This window comes from Gavialis gangeticus, unplaced genomic scaffold (assembly GCF_001723915.1).
Source record: "Gavialis gangeticus isolate Ggan-Ray unplaced genomic scaffold, GavGan_comp1, whole genome shotgun sequence".
Taxonomy (NCBI): Eukaryota; Metazoa; Chordata; order Crocodylia; family Gavialidae; genus Gavialis; species Gavialis gangeticus.
Genome location: NW_017729018.1, coordinates 12217741 through 12240308, shown reverse-complemented (window position 1 = coordinate 12240308; position 22568 = coordinate 12217741). Strand labels below are relative to the sequence as shown.

The window sequence follows — 22568 nt, the reverse complement described above, 5'->3', positions numbered from 1 at the left end:
AACCAGCTTCCAAGTGAGGTGGTGCAGGCTCCCACCCTGGGGGGTTTTAAGAGGAGGTTGGATGACCACCTTACTGGGGTCATTTGACCCCAGTGCTCTTCCTGCCATGGCAGGGGGTCGGACTAGATGATCTGCTCAGGTCCCTTCTGACCCTAGAAGTTATGAAACTATGAAGTGAACTCTGGGAGAGTTGGGTGCATTTTCTTCTCCAAGAGCCTGGTATCAGGAGACCTTTGCTTTGTATACCAGCTGGTGTGACCCAGAGATTGTGGGATGTCAATCAGATAATGATGATGAGGTCAGAAGTGATTCATCCCCATACAACTTCCCAGGTTAATAATTCTGTGCACAGTTGTAGGTCTCCATATCTCTTTCTAACATCCACATTTCCAAGCTATAGCACTCCTACCTCTGATCATAATGTGTCCATGCTAGCTGAGAGCTGTTGTCTGTCTTTGCATTTGTCCCAAGTGCGAGGGGGGAACTTGTCTGGCTTTGTCCTGCTTTGCAAAATGGTCAGTGGTGGAGCTGCTGTGGGGGACCTGTGGGTTCTGTTGAGTGAAGGAGGGTTCAGGTTTGAGATGCCCTTTGTGAGACTTACAAAAGTAGTATGTAAGGCTGGGGCTCCATTGTGCCTTCCACGCATCACTTTGATGTCTCTCACTGTGTGGCATTGAGATTTGAATTCTGAGCCTGTGACACCTGATCTCATCATCAAAACCACAATTTATACAAGTATCTGACAGCTGAGTTCTTGGTCTCTTGATTATGGTGCAACTTGGTGGAATACTGCACTAGCTTTTGATCCATTGGAGGAGAATATCACTGGTTGGCTCTGTCTTTTTGTTCTGTAAATGTCCATGCTGCATATGTTAAAATCAGTCTATTGCCTGAATCAGCCCTGAAGAACTGGTCTACCACACAAGGTGGACAGTGAAATGAGTTGGGGAAACTCAGGACTGTCAGGAACTAACTGCTTTTCTTATCTCTTTGCAGGCAATATTTTAATACCACTTCTGATTATTACATGAATTCCATCAGCAGACAACCTTTCCCGGAGATGAACTATGCATCTGTGGACACTGCTGACTTCTTACCAAAAAATGGTGATTTTTCTCAGGTAGGCATCTAGCTTTCTGGAACTGCTTGTCTTCAGATGAATTTCTTATTATGTGTTATGGGATCATCCTTCATTATTCTTTATGCTAAAAAGGGTGGAGGAGAGACTGTGGTTCTTGCTTGCATCTTGGATTTGGGTACACGTGGAACACTGTAGGAGTGGTGCTTTAGTAGCATTTCATTGGCTTGGAAGCAGCTTGGAGGAATTCAGGTCAGTGTGACAAATGCTACCTGTTGGTAAATTAATTCATCATACACACCAAAGGTGGGAAGGGGAAGTGGAGGAAAAGCACAATTGTCAGGAAGGGTGTAGGAAGGTGTAGTGAAAGAAGGCCCCAATTAGTTAAGCTGTCCCTTAATTGCTTCTATTTGGGTCCTAGAATTTTCTTCACTTACATGTGTTGCATGTTCTGTTATCTTGCAATGTAGAAAGGTCAAGTTCACAAACAGTGATGCTTTATAGGGATGTAAATCCCATAGTGTTGCACCTTTCAGGGACATTATGAAGTCCAGCCACTCTTCCCTTTGGAGCATGCTTCTGTGGGCAGAGTGCGAGAAGATCTGCAGTGCAGCTGCTGTCCTAGTTTGTTTGGTATCTGAGGACTGGTAGACTTGTTTGTCTCCCTGGGGATCTCGTTGGTATGAACTGAGCTCAATGGGAAGGGTTTGAAATGTCAGACTTGGCTCTGGCCATGTTTGCCAGGAAGGTTGGTCAGCAAAGACTGGGAAACGACTTAGCATGTGACAGAGCTGACTAAACTAAGGAAAAAGTGGTTAAATCCCTCCCAGGGGTTCACAGAGGCATTAGCAGTGTCTGGCTGCGGGAACTCTTTGCATTAGCTTGTCCCAGTGGACCCTGCCGGGATACATGTAAGCAAAGCTAGAGTGAATTGCTCTGCTGACCCCTCAAGACAACAGCTCAATTGAGGTTAATTCCAGATGCCCAGCCCCTTGGCTTGGTGTGTGCATTAAACCACCCGTTATTCAGTGGGAAGCCTGCAGCGTGCTACATTTGGTACAGCTTCCTTACCTGAATGAACATATGCCACTGCACTCTTTCTGTATGATCTCAAAATGCTGTATCGAGAGAATTGCAGCTCAAGGAAAATGGTGCAGACAAATCCCAGTTGGGCCCAGTTAGTGCTTCAGCTGTTCCCAGTCTGCTTGCATCCCCAGCCAACTGGGTCTGACTCTCCTTAGTCTCCTGCTCCATTCACCATAGCAGAATCCCAGCAGTGCTGGTGGAAGCAGCAATCCCTCAACTGCACAACCGTTAGAAGTGAACATCAAGGAAAGGGTGGGATTTTTGAAGTCACGGCAAAGTCAAGCGAGCATTCGGCTGCTGCTACTGCAGGAAACTGAGTTAGGGAGCGTGTCCAGATTTGGAAAAAACCACCCCCACTGAAGACTTTTAAGAGAATTAATAATGTTTGTAGCTGTTCAGGAAAAGATGAAGGGAATCAAATCTCATGCTTCAAAATGCAAACTGTGTGAGAGTCAGGTAGGATTTCACCTGCGTTCTGCAGTATACAGTTGATTATGTAATGTGCTGGGGAATTGCATGTCCAAAGGCAGGATACTTGAGCTGTCTGTATGCTCTGGTGTAGAAATGACCCATGGTACCTAAAAAAAATTAGCTTTTGCTACATGGGTGTTGCTCCTGTTTGTCCCAGACATTCAGAACTACTGTTTAAGCAATTTTTTTGGGGTGTTTCCCTTGAGATGCATTGAAGACACCTGGTCTCAAGCAGGGAGTGCTGAGTAGTTTCTGAAAATCGTGTTCCCTTCCAAGGTGTCCCGATGACACCAGTGCCCCAAACCCTGGTCACTCCCAAAACATGGGTCTAATTTTTACATTTTGTTACATGTGCTACCAACAAGGCCTCTGGTCCTAAAGACACCAGCTGGCTTGCAAAGCCCCCGCAGCCTTTCATGGAAATTGGGAATTGGCTTATTCTTATGTGGCTCTTGTCTTGTTTGTTCTTTCGATTTTTAGCTGAGAGAGAATCAGAGGGACCCAGTTCAGAACTAAGTAAATGGGTATGTTTTCTGTTTCTTCATCCGTGTGAAGACTGACACATTCATCTGGTCTCAGTAGGCCAGTGAATCCACTGCGTGCCCTCTGATACACCCATAAAACCTCCCTGGCATCAGCGCGCAGGGGAAAATGATCTCAGAATGTGGCTGAGCGCATGTGTATCATGCCATAGCTGTGCTCTGCCAGTTTGAAAAACAATATTTCAGCAGACCCATTAAACTGCTATGCACTTCATCCAAGCAGCATTTTTCCCCAGTAGCTCCCAAAGACCAAGATACATGTATAAACAGAAGCTTTCTGCTTTGTAATCAGCCTCTTCGTCTTGTGTGATTCATTCAGGGATATCTCAGCTGCTTGCTTTGCTGCGAACAGCAGTCTCACAAATGTGGGATTATGACAGTAAATAAATAGAGCAGGAAGTGTTTGACCATACAAGAGGAGCCATCTATTCACCAATATCAAAGCAGCAAATAAAAAACAGCGCAGTAATAAAGAGGAGAGTAAACTTGGCACTTCCTTCATCTCTTCAAAGAATGGGACCATATCCATCCTGCAAACACAATTTCAAATGTGTTGGATTCCACCTAGCTCTGTACTTCATTGTTGGGTTTTTTTCAGTGCATCTCTGAAGACACTAGAAGCCTGCAGAGGAGTCAACTTATTGGGAGCCAACTGCTGGCATGGCAGTGCTCATGCGACTGCCCAAGGCAGAGCTGCTGTAGGACCCAATTTGTACCAGTATAGTTTAGCCCTTAAACAGTGGTGGACTGCACCAGGGGGAATCGCTGTTAATAGAGGCTTGATCTATGCAGTGGTGCAGTTACTAAGGTGGAAGCTCACCAGTGGTGGTTACTGGAACAAAACCCTGCTGTTGACCAGTACTCCATCTGATAAAATCAGCAGCTAAGTTGATTCAAAATCTGTAGAGCTTGACTTTGCACAATGTGGGAGACTTGAGACAGGACCGGAAAGAAGCTGCAGCTTGGAGGCCTTTTCAGTAAAACGCATATGGCTCTGGTGGGAATCATCTGCTGGGTTTCATGGGCAATAGGTTTGTTGTCTCTCTTATTGCTGTGTATGCAGTGTCTTCAGCCAAAGGAACTTGCCTTGGGCTGAGAAATTGGGCAGGAAGCTCAAGCAATTGGAACACTAGATAAAAAATAAAAATACTGGCCCGTGTGTTCGTTATTTGATGTCCAGTGTATCCATAATGGGTTCCTACTTTTAATGTTGTTGTGTACAGTACAGTAACAGTCAGGACCAGGACCCTGTTTGAATAGGTTCTCTGCAGACATATCTGAAGACACCATCTCTGCCCTGCAGAGCTCACAATTGGAGAACGTAGCCTGCAGGAGAATGGAAAGCAGTGAGCATGTGCCTGCTGCTTCTTGGGTTAGTTTTCTTGCTCACTTGTTTCCAGTTCTCCACCATCATAGACACTGGCCTTCAAATGAAAGGGAAAAGTCTTTCTTGTTTTGACACCGGTTGAGTGTTTAGTAGATCCTTTACCTTCTAGAGATTCATGCCTTCCTCGATGCTCTTTAGAAATAGTTTTCTGTGACTCTCTGGCTTTGACCCAGCTTGGCCAACAGTCCCGCTCAGCTTCATTCTCTCCTTGGGACAAGGATCTACTGATCCTTGATTTGTTTTTTATTTCACTACCTGTTTCTTTATCCAAGTATTTCTTTGCTTGACATGAGCAATCTGGATTGAGGTCTCCAACACTCATTCTATAAACTTTCACTGTATCCTCCTCATGCCTTCCATTCAGCTGGCAAGAGAGGTCCCTATTTTAAACCTCACCCTGTTTGTGCTTTGTCTTGCATCCCCTTTGATACCTTTTTATTGCTCATTTTCAGCATGCTTTGTACTTTGCAGGCAAAGCTCACCATCCCTGTCCCAAAGTTTTCACTCTCTAAATAAAACTAATCACAGATGTGAGTAATCAAATGATAGTCCTCTCTTAAAGTTACCCAGGCACTACTTTTGCCATATTCTTCTCTCCCTCCTCTGATGTCACCTTGCTGATAGTTTTGGCAGGACTGGGTGCTAGGGATATATTGGTCAAAAGACCTTCATTCATTAACTTGCTAGCAAATCTGTTGGTTCAGGAGATCTCTGGCTGTCAGGAGTAGATGGATTAGAATGTAAACGGCTTTGCTGCTTTCTAGGTGAAAGCTCAGAGGCCAATTTGGAGTAGTTGTGCTCCTGTTTCAAATGCAATATGGTGAGTCAGATGGGTTGTCCCACTTCCTTAGTGTGTGGACAGGTCTTCTGTGAGGGTTGACTGGGGTCCTGAGCTATCCTGATGATGCCCAGTTTTATTAAGTCTCAGCAAGTTGTGCTGGCCTTGGGTAAGAGCCAAACCAAAGTTTTTTGTGGGCAACTCTGGGCTAGCAGGCAAGGTAGCCACAATGTGGCAAAGTCAGGAAAAGCTCCAATGGAGATTGTCCCCTGGGCTTGAATGCGGTGTGGAGCTGATACTCGTGATGTCCAGTCTCAGTCCTGCTGTCTTCCTTGCGCTGCACAAGTCCAGATTTTGTCCTTGTGGAGTTCAGCTTCTTTTCCGTGGGTGTTTCTAAACCAGATGAGATGGTCTTGGCTTGGGATTAAGGCTCAAGTGTGAAGCTTGCAGATGAGGTAGGTGAGCTGTTTGCAGGGCTGTTCTTGCAGTGGACTTTGATATTCTGCATTTCCTTTATTGGCAAGAGGGCACCTTTCACGTTAGCTTCCAGATCAAAAGCATTGGTTTCTGTTAGTCTGCACTGTGTTCCTTGCTGTGGCTCTTGGAGCTTTCCCCTTGTTCATTTTTATTCTGCTTTTCTCCTTGATCCTGCTTTTGTCAAGAATGAACAGCTGATTGAAGTTCCCCTCAAATCTGTGCTGGCAGTTTGATCCCTTTCATTTTGCAGTGGTGATTTTTTTTGAAAGCTTTTCTTGCCACATCTTAGTCGATGGTTGGGGTTATTTGCCTTGTTACAGAGCTGATCTCAGTTATTTTGAATGTTTATAAATTATTAGTTATGTCCCTGGACGCATACACCTATCTGCCTCTGCCTATAACAGCTAGAGCAAGCCGATCTTTTTTCCTCTAGTAATATGCAGTATAACAGCAGGAATTGAAGGAATGCTTCTGCATAAGGAGCCACAGAAGCTAATAAATGAGCCTTTTTATCAGTCCTCATTTCATGTGTTGCTTTAGCTGTGTGTGCATGATGGTCTGGGACTTTTGGGAGATTCCAGCAGATAGTGTGACTCAGTGAGGTTGCTCTGTGCAGTAAAGCAGCTCAAACGACTTTGAGCGAGACTTTTTAATACCAAATTTTGCTCCGATGTTAAAAGTTTGGCAGATCACTTGTGCCCAGGATAGTAGTCTTATTGGTCTCAAATTGGATACAGTTCGGTCTGACAACATGCAGGCTTCCCCAGCCACTCGCCTCGATGCTGATTGATGTTACAGGTGTGTATTCCTGGATATCTCTACCGATGCTTTGTCAGTCTTCAGTGTTCTCCAGAGCCGTACTGCGTATTACCCTGATTTGGGTTCGAGCTGAAGGGATTTCAAGAGTGTTTTACTGAACCAGTCACTCTTCAGGAACCTGTCAACTGCTGGTTTCGTTGATCTGTCTACACTTTCTTTGCTCTGAGGCTTTGTTAATATCTAACAGTCTCAATAATCATTGGAGATTGTGTCATAAACTTTTGTGGACAGATCCCGTCTGTTCCCAAAGGGTCTGTGGGTTTAATTTACTCCCTGTTTTAACAATCCTGGGGTTAAGAGCAGGGACTGGAAGTGCTGAGTAAACTGCTGCTGCTTTGAAGATGCTGAAGGAAAGGATTTGGGCCTCTCTACTTTGCTTTTTTTCTCCCACCGTTTGCTGGTCAACTGTGGAAATGGGAGGGTGCTGGGGACAGTTTACATTTGGCCAGATCCTCCCATCTAAGTGTGAACGTGAAATGCAATTACAAACACAGGCTTGGCTAAATGAGCATGGCACCCTCTGACCACTCCCATGGAGCCAGACCTGGAGTGTGGGGTCTTTGGGAGAAACAGGCTAGGCCAGGGGTGCTCAACCTCTGGCCAGTGGGCCAAATGCAGCCTACAGAGCCTTGGCATCTGGTCCACAGGGCTCCCTATGGCTTGGGAAATTTGTGGGCAGGGAACCAGTGGTACTAATACTGCCATCCCTCCCTGCTGCCAAATTCCCAAGCCCCTGCATGGTGGATTGGACCCAGGTCACATCCCCTTCTTGCACTGCCAGATCAAGGTTGAGCCATGCCTCTTTGCCTCCACACAGCTGGGTTGGTTCTGGGCCACGGCCCCTCTCACCACCTGCAGGACCAGGTGGGGGCTGAGACCAGTCCCATTGCAGGACACGGCTGGATCAGGGCCAGGCTGTCCCCCCCACCCCTCTCTGCATGGCCCCATTGCATCCACCCCAGGCACTGGATTGGGGCCACCAGCTGGATCCAGCCTCCAGACAGACCGGGCACTGGCAGTCCAGCCCACAAGAGATAAAGGTTGGTCACCACTAGTGTCAGGCACTTCTTCAGAACCTTTTCCCCACTTTACTGATCTCACGCTGTCCCAGATGCCAAGCTGTTAAACATTAACAGCCTCAGCTCTCTTCCCAGAATGTGCACTGAGAAGAGAGGGTGGGAAATTCCACTCATGTCTGGATGAGTTCAGGTGACTGATGCCTCTTTCTAGGTGACTAATTAGGAAAGTACCTGTCTTTACCACACTTGGACAGTGACCGGGGTGGTATGAAGACCTAGCTAGACATGTTGCTATAAGAACAATGCCAGGCAGATCTGTGATGGTGAAAGGAGAGCATGAGGAGCTCACTCCAGCCTTCTGTAAGCAACTCGTTCTTTTAAAATATACGTGGATTTGGGTGGAAGGGAGGGCAGTGCATGTGTGTGTAAGAGATCTTGTGTTGCCATCACAAACCTGCATGTATGGTTCACTCTTCTGTGCACAGTCACTTAGATAGGAGAGCTAAATGCACCTGCATCACTGCTGGGCTCCTTGCATTCTTCTTGGACACCAGCTTTTCCATGTCATCTCCTGTGGAGACTTGCAAGAGAGATGGAAAAGCCTCTTCCCTTTGACTGATTTGGAGTGAAGCTTAGTGGGTGTATGCAGGCATTGTCTTGATCTCATTCGATAGTGATCTGTCTGCCTCCATCCTCAGGAATCTGCAGGGCGCTGGTCTGCGCTGCAGTGGGATTCCAGCCTGGCCTCGGGCTGCATTAAACCTCCGGGCTGGCTATCTCTCTAAAGGGTTTTCCAGGAACACACATGATGGTGGAAATGGATTGACAAGGTCTAAAAAGCAAGCCCCTAATGAACCTGTTGAGGTATTTGCCCTGTAATGCTTGTTTTACTGGTGACAGAAAGCAGCTGAGAGCCTCAAGCTCACGGCGCTTGAATTTCTCCATCTGTGGGGGAAGTGGGTGGTTCCTTCAGCCCCTTGCTTTGGATAGGTCCCTCATCTTGGCCCTCTGGCTAGACTTGCCAACACGCCTTTGTCAGAGGAAGGGGCAGGAACGGACATGGCTATGTTTTGGGCAGTTCTGGGAATTGTTCAGATTGCATCGCTAATACAGTCAATTCAGCAAGGCCAAAAGTAAGTTTTCCTGTGTATCCTAAGTGGCTTGTGTGGATGGATAGAGGAGATTGTCCCTGCATGCTCAGAACTGGTCCTGTGTGAACTTGAGACTTCAGTTTGCTTCCTCAACAGTTTTGTCACTGCCTTCTGGCTGGCTGATTCATCTTTGCTGGTCTGCTGGCACCCTTTACGTAAACACGTAGATTTAAATAAGGCTCAGAAAGTAGCTGAGGCCAGTTAAGGGTTGCTGAAGCTTGGGAAATTGGAGTTAGGGGGCATTTTGGGGCCTGTGGTTCAGCTCCATGGGATAAGGATGGGACAAGGCAGGAATAGCATAGCACGTCTCTAGTGGTGGCAATAGGAGTGTAGGGCTCCACAGTCACCTATCTATTTCTGTCTGTCTGAGGGCTCCTGCTGTGAGGCAGGTCTCTGCTATAGGATGGGAAGGGAATAAAAACTAAATAGCAAGTTCAGTCTTTGAGGCTGGGGGGAATGGAGAGCTGTGCAGGGTTCACCAGCAGGGAACGTAAGAGAAATAAGTCTCTGTTTTGGATATACCCATCTTGCAGCCCCATTTTAGACCTGGGGGAAGCTAACATGATAGACTGCCCCTTCTCTGCTCCAGCTAATGCGATAGACTACTCCAGCCAAAAGACCAAGTGCTCTACAAGCAGGGATGACTTTAGCTGTAGTCAGTTTTCTGATTGCCCTTACACAGATTGGGAAACAGGCCCATTGCTGAGAACCAGCAGCGGTGATGAGAGTGGAATGCAGGAGCTCCTGGTACTTGCCTGGTCTCAGTAGTTGTAAATGGAGAAATCATCAAGTTGGGTGCATTTTCAGTAGGATCCTCTGGGGATCAGTTCTTGACCCTGTCCCAATTGATGTTTTTATTGATAACTTGGAAGGAAATGTAAAGTAATTACTGATAACGTTTGCAAAGGATCCAAAGATTTGAAGCGTGGTAAATAATGAAGAGGACCAGTCACAGACAGTGCTTTGGGTAGCTCAGTGAGCTGAACTCAACTGACATACGTTTCTGCAGTACAGCTGTGTATAATGTCATACATCTAAGAAAAACCTGCGTGGATTCTGCTTCCAGGATGGAGTCCTTCATCCTGTGAAACCAGGACCCTGAAAAAGGCTTGGAGGTTTTGAGGGATGTATTTGGTAGCTGGATTGGCCTGAGACGAAAAGAAATGCAAAACTCTAGAACTCTTGGTTCAGATAATTTTTTTTGTTGCTATTTTTTAGTTGATCTAATAAAAGGTATCATCTCTGAACCAAGAGTTCTAGAGTTTTGCATTTCTATTTGGAGGTCTTGATGAGCATCAGCTAAATGAGAGCTCTGTGTTACTCACAGACCAAAAGGTGTAGTACCCTCAATGCGATCCTTGAGTATAGAAATGGAAGACTGTCAAGCAGGAGGGTAGGGGGGCTCTTAGGTTTGTTTGACCTGGGAGTTAAACTACAAGATGGGGATACCGTGTCCAGTCCTGGTGTTTACAATTCAGGAAGGAGGCTGCAAAACTCAAGAGGGTTCAGAGACAAGGCACAAGACTGATCAAAGGATTGGAAAACAGGCCCTGCAGTGAGAGGCTCCAGGGGCACAGTCTGTTCATCTTCTCCCAGACAAGGTTCAGCGGGGGAGCGGGACACCATTTATCCAAGGGTGTTGCAGATTCCCCATCATGGAAAACTTTTGTTTAACATAGGATCTTCTTTTGAAATAAATGCTGTAGTTTCAACAGGGCAGTCCTATGGCTTGTGGGACAAAGGAGGTCAGGCTGGAGGATCGCAATGATTCTGTCTTTGTAACATGCGAGCCGCAAGGTCCTGTTTCCTCTCTCCTTATTGCCATGCACCTTTTCATCACAATTAAAGCCACCCCCAATTGCAGCAGAAATAGGGAATAAACCCTGCATTTTTCCCTCCCTAAACGTGTGGATATTCACACACTCTTGCAAGCCTTTCAGCAGCATCACTTGCAACCTCCAGTCCTTGCGAACCACAGATGTTGCTTTTGAAGCTGCTGTTCCCTGATGCCGTGAACTTGCATTTACCCTTGAGATCAATGACATGCTGATAGATAGTGAGCCCCAGGTTGCCTTGCACAGGATGGGGCATCTGGCTGGCCTCTGGTTGACTTGCCAGTATTTTCCTCCTTACTGCAGTGGAATAATTTAAATCTTAATTTTTGCATATGGTGGAAACTTCATTTTCTTTTTTAAGAAGCAAGCTGATGAGAGGTTTCTGGTTGGTTAATAAAACCTTCTCTCAGTTTGCAAAGGGTTGCTAAGGGAATGCATTCCACAGTGCCGAAAAGCTGAACATGATATAGGTAAGGGCAGGCAGGGGGAACCCTAGGTTATAATCATCTCTGTGTTAGAATTTGCAGGACTTGGATTTGTTTATTGTGCCTTGAAATTAAAGCAAGTCAGAGAGCAAATTAGATCAAGCAAACTCTCAATGGTCTGCTTCATGTAGAAGACCAGCAGCATTACATTTGTCCAGGGTGTGCTCCAATGGACACCAAGACTAACTCAGATTCTTCCGCCACCTGGCAGTGCGTGTGGCTTGTGTGACCTCTTAAACCAGCACTTCTCTGAGGGCTTTCTTCCATATGCCACTTTGCCTGTGAGAAGACTTTTATTGCACCCTATGTATACAGCTGACTCTCCTGGGCTTTCTGGAAAGGATCCATGGACTCAAGAACCAGAATGCAGCCCTGGATCTCTAATGAATGTCATGTGAAAGGATCCTCGTGACTGCACAAGCATCCTTTCATACCAGTGTGGCTCTGGGTGGACTGGTGGTTTTACTTGCACAGAGCTCGATACAAGGTCATCGGGTTGGGTTGCCTGGTGTTCCCTCCCTCTGCAGTTCAACACAGTTCCTTGAGACTTTAGTAGAGACACCAAATTAGACAGGTGGGACTTGTTCCATTGGTCAGTCTGACCTGGCCCCCAGTATTCGAAGTCTTGCATAATGATTTTATTACAACGGCACCATTGCTGTAATAGCTAGCCATTACTATTAACAGTGGCTTATTTTAGGAGACTGGCATTTATGCAATGCTATAAATCTGTGCACAAAAACACAGTCCAGCAAAGCTTTGTGCACAAGGTATTGTCGCAATCTTCTGTATTTCCAGCACCAGGTGCTGGGGGGTGAGGAAGTGACCCATTTGCCTGGTGCATGGTGATTGTAGCTCTTGATAACAGCACGGGTTAAGGTCTCTGTGTTTGTAAGTGGGGGTTGAGGTGTGGCCCCTTCTTCCCCCCACTTAGTTGTGGGTTTTGGATTCCCCAGGCAGCTCATCCCTCCGCAAAGCGCGCAGCCACCCACGGTTTCTTGGAGGGAGGGGGCTGACCACACACACCATCCATCTCCTGTGTGCTTGTGCTGTGGTGAAGTGTCCGCAGCTGGGGCCTCAGTTGTTCTTGATCAGAGAAATGTAAAGATTAAAGGTCTCTAGCTCTGACGTCCTGAGTGTCAGGGCTATCATCCGAGCGGCTGTCCTTGCACCTTTTGCTGGAGCAGGCTCACAGGAAATCCGGGGTGGGTGATGGTCTCTCAGGAGGTAACACTGAGGATGAAGCTGTTCTAGCTGTTTGTGGGTTAAACCTGTTGTTGTTCACCGAAAGCTGTTTGAGCCTCACGGCAAGAAGCCGGAAGAGCAGAATCGGCTCGTTTTTGCTACTTGTCTGTGGTGATTAAAGGGCAAACTCCATCCTGGTCCCAGCAGTAACCTTGGCTCCCTCCAGCTGGCAGCACTGCACAGCTTGTGTCTGCTGTGAAACAGCTTCCTAAAGAGCTGGTGCATCTAAGGCTGACGATTTTTTTGTTTTGTTTTTTTTAACCATATCATGGGGCAGGAGTGGCTGATCCCTTTGAAGCAGGTTTGCACTGTAGTGGCCTCCCATCTGTGAAATCATTCCTGATTTCTTGCACACTTGGGGACTTTAACCGTGGGGCTTTCCTTTTACTCTTTGAGTTTTGCGCCTGGCAAAGCCTCATCTCCAAGGGGTGTCTTTGCCTTCATTTCACTTGCTTTCACTTGCCTTTTGTAATCCCAAGGACCTGTAGCATTAAACAAAGGGATCTGCACAGAGGTGGACTCCTGTGAAGTTATTGCATGTGACTTTGTGAATGGGGGAAGTAAGGGTGTGTGTGTAAATGTTTTTAGTGTAGTGCTTTTTGTTCCAGGCCCCCCCACACCTCCTTCCTTCCCTGTCCCATACCTGGGTGTGACTGTTCTTTCATGGTTGTCCTCCAGAAATGGATATGGGGAGAGTGGTGAGGAACAGGTGGTAGGGACGGTAAACTGTGCACCCCACATTCAGTTTAGCTTCAAGATGCTTCAGGGATCTGGGTTTCTAATAAGTCAGAAAGTTTGAACTCAGTTCTGCAGCTCTTTATACGTGGTGCATTACAGGTAAGTCTGTAGGAAAATGTCAGCTAGAGGAGAGATTGCTGCTGGCTGTGGAGGGCTGGCATCTGGTTCATAGCAACACCATTGCTGTGAGGAGCACAAGGTGATTCAGAAGACTTAAAATATCAGTAAATAGGTATAAAAGTGTTACGTTTTGTGAGACAGAAGTGCAGGGGGGCTGTGAATTTACTCCTCAGGAAAATATTCATGCTTATATTGATGTCTGTCAACACTGTGCTGCATATTAATATCTGTTAGGCATCTTGATCACAAAAAGGGCTGCTCGACTGCTAATGTGTTCTTTCTTTGGATAATGTGGGCTGTGTGAATAGCGACCGACTGTCTCATAATCTTACCACAGAACCAGAGCAGGTCAGGCTGGAAAAGACTGGTCATAGAGTTTTAAAAGGCCATGCCTGCGGCCTACGCCAGGATTTTCCCTTACAGTCGGTTTTTCACGGCTCTGTCCTGTTTTCAGTGACATGAGAAACAGGAGTGGGCCTGTGTCCTTTGTTGCTTTCGTGTTGTAGATCTTGCCCGTAAGAACACTTTTGCTTGATAATCGGCCAAAATTTTCCCTTTCTGTATTTCCTCCCACTATGCCATGCTCACCCCAGGCCTTTCTTCCTCCTGGGCATGGATGGTTCCTCTTCTGATTTTTATTGTCAATTCTGCCGTGTAAAGCGAAGGGCCTGGCTTTCAGGGGTGCAAGGAGCTTCTGGTGACTCTCTTTGGAGTGGCAGATACCCAGCAGCTCTCCAAAGCAAGCCCTTGCCTGCTCATTCCTCTGTCCTTCAATAGTGAAATAGCTTGATCCATAACTTGGTCTCCCTGCTTGATCGGTCACCTTGCTAAAATGCTTGGCGGTGGAGAAAGGTGGTCAGATTTGGAGTTCCTTGTCTGGGTGGCAGGTGAGGGAATCGGGAGAAGGAATGAGCTAGTTTGCAGAGTCATTTACAATAATGCCATAAAGATGCAAAGACAGCCTTTTGTCTAATCTGATTTTTTTTCATACCGCTTGGAGGGGGTGTGGGGGGAGACTGTCAAACACATGCATTAATCATAACCATCCCCTCCTGCCCTTCCCCTCCCTTGCAGTTTCCTGTTGAAATCCATTTTATGTTTAGAAAAAAAGGGGGGTGGAATTTAACCACTTTTCCAAAAAATATTAATTAAAAATTGTATCTTTGTGCATGCCAGGGCAGTAGTGATTTAAAAGAAATCAATGTACAAGTTATTAAATTATATGAAAGACTTGCCTCGGACTGAAATAAAGAGCTTCCTGGAATAAGAAATCACCTGGAATTTCCTAGCGCTGTCCTGGAGTTATAGGTCTGCAGGGGATACAGATATTAAAATCAATTTGAAGACAATTAACTGGCTCTGCTGCCTTTGAAGCATTTTGCTAACAAGAGGCTTTCCCTGCGAGCGAATGGACAGTTGCATTCAAACCCAGTTTCCATGTGGCTTAATTGCAATGTAAAAGCACTTCCATTGGAGAGAATTCGAGATTACTTAGGCCCTGGCTTTGCGATAACCACCTTGATGTTGTTACCAGGTTGCAACATGAGGTCTCTTACCTGGTTGCAGTGAATATGATTGAGTTGCGTCCGCGCAGCAGCCTTTTTTCCCACAACACAGAAAAATGTTAGCTGTTTGGACGTCCACAGCTGTTCGCATTGCTCTCTAGCCACGTTCCTATTGGCACATTCTGGGAAAAGCGAAGCATTAGTCCCTTAGTGCCTCGGCAGGGGGTAGAGGTGACATATGGGACAGTGCCCATTGTGCTGGACATGAGCCCAGAAAAAGGGCCTTACCATTGCTTGGGGAACGTGACTCATGGGTCAGAATTTAGCTGGTTATAAAGCTGAGCTTGTCTGAGTCTCCACCACCACAGACTGTTCCTGCTGTTTTATTTTCACCTGCATTATTTAATTTAAACTGTGGTTCAAGCCCAACATTTCACAAAAGAGGGAATCTACAAATGGAGGGCATCAGGAAATCAGGACATTTTCTGTTCAAACCTGTTTTGATCTTCTCGGTAGCCCCATCATCTTTTTCTCTCTGTCCCACTCCCGCCCCCTTTGCTACAGCCCACAAAAGCAGGGTAGGCTTGATCTGAAGCACACAGTGCTCTTAAAAAGTGCTGGTAATATAATTTAATAGTGGGCCATTGGGAAAGGCGTTTAAATAGCTGCTTTAATTCAAAGCAGAATGAGCCTGAGTCAGTGTGTTTTGAGTGAAGTCTCCCTGCCTCTAATTACACTTCCTTCCTGTTGCACGTGGCATGACCAGGTATTCGGTGCTGCCTGGAAAAGCCACGTATGCATCTCTCCCATGCCCTCAATTCTTGTACATTGACACCAAAGCAGTGGTCCCGTCTTGCTGGCTTAGTACATCAGTGAGCAGTTGTTGGTGGCTTTTTACAGTTCTTCCTGGGCTTTAGACCCTTCGACCCGTGGTCACTAGGCTGTGAGCCTCCTTCCAGACCCATTCAGGTATTCCCCTGCTTCCACCCCCAAGCTGGAAGCTCTCCTTTCTTTTTACTTCCCCTCAGCCATTCACATATGGGTCACTAGGACCCGTTCCCAGCTAAGAATGGAGCTCTCTTTCTCCCCAAACCTGTTCTTAAAGTGGCCCTGCCTCAGTAGAGGATTACTGATTACCCTTGCCCTCAAAAGGCTAGACTCCAAGATTAACCTTAATTTTTAAATGATCAGATATCTCCTAATTCTTCAGGGTTATTAAAAATATTTTTAATATTCTAAAATGTTTGCCACGTGTGCAGGGGGTAGGTCTCTACCTGAAAACAGGGCTGCCGAACAGATCGCTGCTAGGCACTTTTGTCATCTTCCCTTCCATTTGCTTTTAAAAACCAGACCAGAGCATTGTCCGCACATTTTTTTTTCTGTGCTCAGCAGCAGTGACTGACCCACAAGGCTGCCAAAAACTAAAGTAAATCCTTGCCCCAGTAAAGTCAATGATGTTATGGAAACAGGAAAAGCTGAGGCTGGTATGTACAATACGGACTACCCTACCATTCAGACCTCTGGAAAAAACAGCCTTGTGAAGAAAAGCTACCAGCTGCTCTAATTTTCAGCCTGCTTTGCTTCCCCTTAGCCAGCATTTGATCTTTTTTCCCAAGGCAATAAGGACCTGTTGTCCCTCTCTCACCAGCCAAGTATCTATTGAATGTGTGATGCTGCTTCTCTGATGGGGACTTGGAGCCAAATTTCCAAAGACGTGCAAGTCTAAAGATACAGAAGGGTGCCTACTTGTATGTTTAAAAGCATCTCTGCAGATGCAGTCCCTAGTGAGTTAGGCAACTAACTTTCTTAGGAGCTTTTAATAATTCTGCTAAGCACTTTCCCTGCATCCTTAGGCCCCCAGATCCCTTTGAAAGCTTGGCCTAGATCTTGTCGTTTCAGGAGGTTGGCTAGTTACCAAGCCTCCCCATATTCAGTTGCTATAATCTAATGTTATTTGATGACATTGGCTAAATGTCCAAACAGCAAATGGCAGCAAATTCTATCGTGGCGTTCTATAGTCTCTCAGTTAAAAGGCTGATGGGAATAGCGTAAAGGCTATCAAACTGAGCATGCAGGCAGATGCTTGGTTTGACATCCTATTTTTTGTTGGAACATGGTGGGTGAAACAAGTATTGAAAACAACGTGATCTTGCGTTGCTTCTGAATAGTTCACTGGCAGGTGCCTTCATGAAGCAGCGGTGGGCTAGAGAATGGACTATTGCATCTTTTCTCCTGCAGGGAAACAGGCTGTTATTCTGCAGTGGGTTGTCTTGCCACCCATGATTTCCTCACAAGACAAAATTAGCCATCTGGAATGTTTTCCAAGTCCCTCATTGTCTTGTGCTGAACTTCTATGGCTCCCATTCCCCACAGGAGGGAAAAAGAAAAGGCCACCTCATTTTTCAAGAGTTGTTTAAGTCACGCGGCCTTAAGCGTGCAAAGCGAGAGGTCCTGGATTCACAAAGAATGTGTAGGAATTCAGTCACCAGCAGCGAGTCGGTAATTAAGATGTTTTCCATATTTGATCTCTTTCCATTCCAGCATGTAGTCCATTAAAGCTTTCCTCTCCCAAGCTCAGGGGCCTTGCCACTTAATTCATTGGAAGACGAAAACAGCTGAGGCAAAATGTCTGTCTTTCTGCACCCAGAACCAGTGGCCGCAGAAACTCAACTCAGCTCCCCAGAACACATTGTTTCCCCCTGCTAATACGTGCCCGGTGTCCCTCCCCAGAGCCCAGCTCCTCGGGTTTGTGCAATCATGAAATCTCCAGGTACAACATCCTTTCCTGTGCCGAGCAGCCTTCAGAAGGGTTGGCAGCTTCCTTTCTTGCTGGAACATCTCTCTTGTAGTCTTTTATCTTTCCAGCCCTCCAGTTTGAGACTCCAGCCACAGATCTTTGTACCACAGAGCATCAGTAGGAAAGCGTGTACCTTTCCTGCCTAGTCCCAGGACAGGCCTTGTTCACAACGGGGACTGAATTGCTGTCCTGGATGCAGTTCCAATGCACAGATCACAGTTGCACACCTGAGCGCCAGACAGCTTCCCTTCTGATGTTTGAGGCCTTCTCAAATGGAAGATCCAGACACTGCTCTCCAGGCTTGGATCTGGACCATCTCGGTGGGGAAGGACCTGGAGTTCTGCTTTCATGAGCTTGTGACCCTCCAACAGCAGGATGTTCTGGAGCAGAGAAAACCCTGGTTAAAGCTTATGGTACTCTCTCAAAGAGGAACCTCGCCTGTGTTTTGTTTTGTTTTTTTTCTCTGGTTGCATTTCCTCCCCCCACCATATGGATCCCCCTGAGACTTGACCCACTTGGACCTCTTGGCCTAGGAGCCCATCATTCCAGACAAAGAAGCTCTTTGCTGCATTGGGCTTTTGTAGCCTCCAGGCTCCTTTGCTTCTGATCTTTAGTGGAGAGGAAGGACATGTCTGGCAGGTGTTAGCCCTTCCACCTGAGATGCATGCTTAACAGTGTGGAGAGCCAGGTAACCAGGGGAAAAACCTTCCTGCCCTCCTTTGCTGGCACGACTGCTTCAGAGGACACGGGGAAGGCTGCATAGGCAGGGTGTGTTGTCACTGCTGGATCTGTACACCCAGCTTTTGCCCCACCTGAGATTCAGTTTCCACATCAGGAACCAACACAACAAGGTGGCTGGGGGTGGGGCTGAGGTAATTGGGAGCCGATCTCCCAGCTGGCGCATGTGCAGGGGCAGGAAATGACTCTTCTTGACTTTTGGGAGTACTGCAATGAGCTGGGATATCACAGCACGCTCTGGGACATGATAGGAGCACAGCAGGATGATTAACCTCCCTGGGGAGAGCTGCAGAATTGCTTCATTGAGCTCCAAAGTGGAGCAGATAATGTTCACGCTGCAGGTTCCTCCCGAACACTGGGATACGGAGGTTCTGCTGCCTCTTTCACAGATTCACAGGTGTTTAGGGCTGGAAGGGACCTCGTGAGCTCATATGGAGCAGGTGCCTTCAATAATGGGGTAGCATCTCTAGTCCTTTTTGCCTCTCACTTCCCCCTGCTCCCACCCAGCAGTCCTGCTCATCCCACTATTCCTAGCAATGACAGCGCTCCAAATGCCATGTCTGGAAAGGGAAGGAAGTCTTGGTGTACAGGCACATACAAGAGTCTCCCTTCGAAGCCCACAATGAAGTAGGGAAACCCTCTTTTTCCAGAATGGATTTGGGCACAGAAACTGTAGAGGCAACGGCAGGGCTGGGGTGGGGAGGTGTCTCACAGTTGAGCTGCTTTTTTTTTTTTTTTTTTTAAAGAACTGTTTAAAATGGGTCTGAAAATCCTAGTTTTATTTCAGTCCAGCTTCTTGATTCACTGACCCCCCTAAAATCACCCAAGCCAAGGAGAAAACAGACCAAAGAGGAAAGAAAAACAGAAGCATTTGTTTTGCCCATGCTAGCATTTTTCCTGAGACTTGGGGGAGAAGGGAAAAACAATCTCTGCCCTGGCTTATTGCATAGCTCGGTCCCCACACAGACTTTTTTCCCTATCCCAAGAAAAATGGAGCCATCGAGGAGCTCAGCTTTGTTTACAGTGTATCTGTGGTTGGATTACACCACATACAGTAATTCTCATTGCATTGCCAGTAATTTCACTGACTTACCAAGCAGGCATCATTTCCTGAAAATCAGCTCCCGTACTTAGAGGAAGTAAGAGCACTCTCCTTCATGACTAAACACTATATGCAAATTTCTACAGGCTTAGCACAGAAGCGTTGTATGGACTGGCTTTTTTCTTCTCCATTTTTGTTCCTTGCTTTGGCATGTGAATTTTTTTTCCCAATACCTCAATGAGATCTTTCTCTAGCCATTGCTGCTGCTGTCATGAATAAGGATTTTTCTCCATTGTGTACTGGAAAAGATTGCCTGCCTACCTGGCCTGAGTCCTACTCTTCCTGCAACGGCTTGAATGCAGTTTTAAAATGTCCCAAATGCAATTTTGGCTTAAGTTCCCCGCTCTCTACAAGGTAACATTTTTTTTTTCTCTTTTCTTCTGATAGCTTGTTTTCTGTTTGCCACAATAGGCAGCTTTTAGCTAGTGGTGTGGACACATGTACCTGTTGGTTTTAGTAGGATTTTAAAGCCACAACTTTTGATGTAGGAGAAGAAGAAAAGACTTCAGATTTTTTGTAGGGGCACTGGGTGTTGAAAGCGTCAGATTCGCACAGATTGTTCTTGTCAGTCAGCAAGTCAATTATTAACTGAGAAATTTTGGGGAAGGGAAGCAGCGTGAAAGGTCAGCCTGCATTTTTATAACCATAAATACTGAATTATATTCCAAGTTGAGAGAATTTGAACAAAAGGGCAGAGAATCTCACTCGCTGATCGTAGCACTCACTCCGGGTTAGGAATTTATAGCCCTGTGTGTTAAAGAGCTTTGATTGTTAAGGGCTAGAAAACTTCCTTTTGCTGAGTTGTAACTTCACATACTGCTGTTAATTTTTTAACTCCGAATTCCATCTTATCTAAAATACACTTTGCTTAGTATGTGGCTGTTTGAGAAACAGAATCTTTGCTGTTATTTTTTTTAAAGCCCTTGTGTTCTTCTGCCCACGAGTGTGTAGTGCGTGTATTTTAGTTTTTTAAGACAAGTCAACATGCTGTGCTAAATAGGAATTGATGATCACTGTAACAAAAGAAGACTATTTCCTCTCCCCATGGGTTGGAATTGCCAGGAAATAAACTATATGTATGTTAATGAGTTCATAGCCAAAACTATTTTTGTGCACTCTCCTTTATTTAGACTTCACCTGTTCTTCCATTTATTTTAACAAACTTTTTGCATTGACCAAAGCAGCACAGCTCTCTAAGGGGTGGGAGAAAGAGGAATAGCTGTGTTCCTTTTCCCCTTGTTCTGTCTGATCTCCTCTTCATTGAGAGCAAATCAATTCTTGCTTTTGCTAGTATTGCCATTTTGGGACAGTGTTAGAAACCAGCCTGAATATGGTGCGCTATTCCTGTTTTGCACAGCTGAACCAAGAATGGGAAAATCATCAAAACTTAGTTGACTGTCTGGTACTGATAAATCACTTTTTACAGCATATTTTGATCTCAAAGCTCCTTTCGAGCATTAGTAGAAGAGTGGGCTGAACCAACCATCCTCTGAGCTTTGATGTGAATATAGAGCAGGTTGGAGAGATCCCAGAGCCAGCAGCCATATAATTGCTCCCCATTGACTTGCTGTTCACCCCGTATAAAACTCTCTATTAAGTGGTCATCCCGCTATAAAGGAACTGCCCTTAGGCTGCCTGTTCTATAATGCACTCCTATAAATGTCCATGTCCTGCTGTGACATGGAGATTTGTTAGTTTTCAGCTCTTATTTTCACTCGAGAGGAATAAAAGCCTTGTGTGTGTGTTTGTTTCTTCCAGCCAAGGTAATCGGAGAAATCCCTGCCCTGGGAGGGGGTGGTTATTGAGAATTTAGACTTGGCCAGATGTTCCCTGTCCTTGCCCCACATGAGCTGATGAGCTTAAAGCTGCGGTGTAGGTCAGGAAGCAGCAGCCCCACTTGCTTCCTCTTCCAGGCTTCTACTGTGCACCTCACATCAGTGGTGCAAACCAGATTCTGGAAGTGGGCTCAGCAAAACTGGAAAAAAGCAGTCTCATGCCAGAGACGTGCCCACGAGGGGTTATTCTGGAGTAGCCGTAGCATTTGGGATTGACAGCCTGACTTGTTTCAGAGAAACTCCCCTGTTAGAAGTCCTCAGAGCTTTGGCCTCTCCCTCTGAAGTACAGAGAGTGACCACCATCACTGGAAATGCTTCTGTCTCCGTTCAGGAGAGGTGGCACTGACCATTAACCATGTCTTTACAGGACATTGCAGACATCCTCGAGTCCTGGGGGCTTAAGTAACTGTTCTCTCTTGTAGCACCTTGTCCCTAGTGATGCTATAATGAGGGTGGGCAAAATATGGCCCATGGGCTGGATCCTGCCTGCCAAATGATTCTGTCTGGTCCCTCGCTCCCATCTGGCCCAGGCACTGGGGACAACCTGGGCCATGGTGTGTGTAGTCAGTCCTGCAGCCTGTGGGTGAAGAAGTGCTGTCTAGTGTGCAGTGCAGCGTGCCCTATCCCTGTGCACAGCCCTCGGACGTGCCAGGAGCTGTAGTCTGCAAGGTGGGGGTGGCGCAGTGGCTAGACTTGTCTTCCTGGCAGGCCCTGTGGTGGCAGTTCACCCTGCCCTCATGCTTCTGGCTGCTGCTGCCAGTGTTTCTGCTGCTGCTGGACTTGGCCCTGCTGCCTGGGCACCCCAGCCCATCTGCCCCATACCCACCACGGGGGCGATGGACAGAGTGGGTGGGCAGGGTCTTCACGGAGACTGGCCCAGGACTCCTGTGGGCAGGGTGTGCTTGGCTGGGCAGATGGCAGCGGGATGAGCAGCCGGGGCTGGGATCACAGGGTGATGACAGCGTGGAGCCAGGGCGAGGGGCAGAAGCCTCAACCTGCTCCCCATCCATCTGACTGAGTGCATCCTGCCTGCGGGGAAAGCTAAGGCCAAATCAGCACCTCCATCCCTCCCCACTCTCAACAGCTCACCAAAACTCAAGTGGCCAAATAATGTGCTATAAAGAGCTGGATAATTTCAAAAGCAAAAAGGTTTACCATGCAGCACCTTTGCGCACAGAGCAGAAGGCTGCAGAGCCCATGGCAGTTCCTTCCCGAAGCAAGCTCTTGTGTCAGAGGCCAGGAATCAGCTCTCCTTTCCAGTCCTGCGTGTGCCATTAGCCCTTTGACTTCCCTGCCTTCCCTGGTTTCCTACGCCAGCCACTTCTTTCCTTCTCTGCTCTCATCTCTTTCTTTTTTTTTC

At 46.7% G+C, this 22568-nt stretch overlaps 1 protein-coding gene across 6 annotated transcripts in view; it reads left to right on the top strand.

Annotated features, from left to right (window-relative positions):
- The window catches only part of SBNO2 (strawberry notch homolog 2), a 117331-nt gene that overhangs the window by 50830 nt on the left and 43933 nt on the right, over positions 1 to 22568 (top strand). For 5 of the 6 annotated variants that reach the window (XM_019513541.1, XM_019513540.1, XM_019513542.1 and 2 more), the window contains one exon: positions 997 to 1120. In XM_019513541.1, the coding sequence (XP_019369086.1) occupies positions 997 to 1120 (124 nt within the window). Of the gene's footprint in view, positions 1 to 996; positions 1121 to 19002; positions 19728 to 22568 lie in introns of those variants that run through there. The other variant, XM_019513544.1, reaches the window with a different exon arrangement.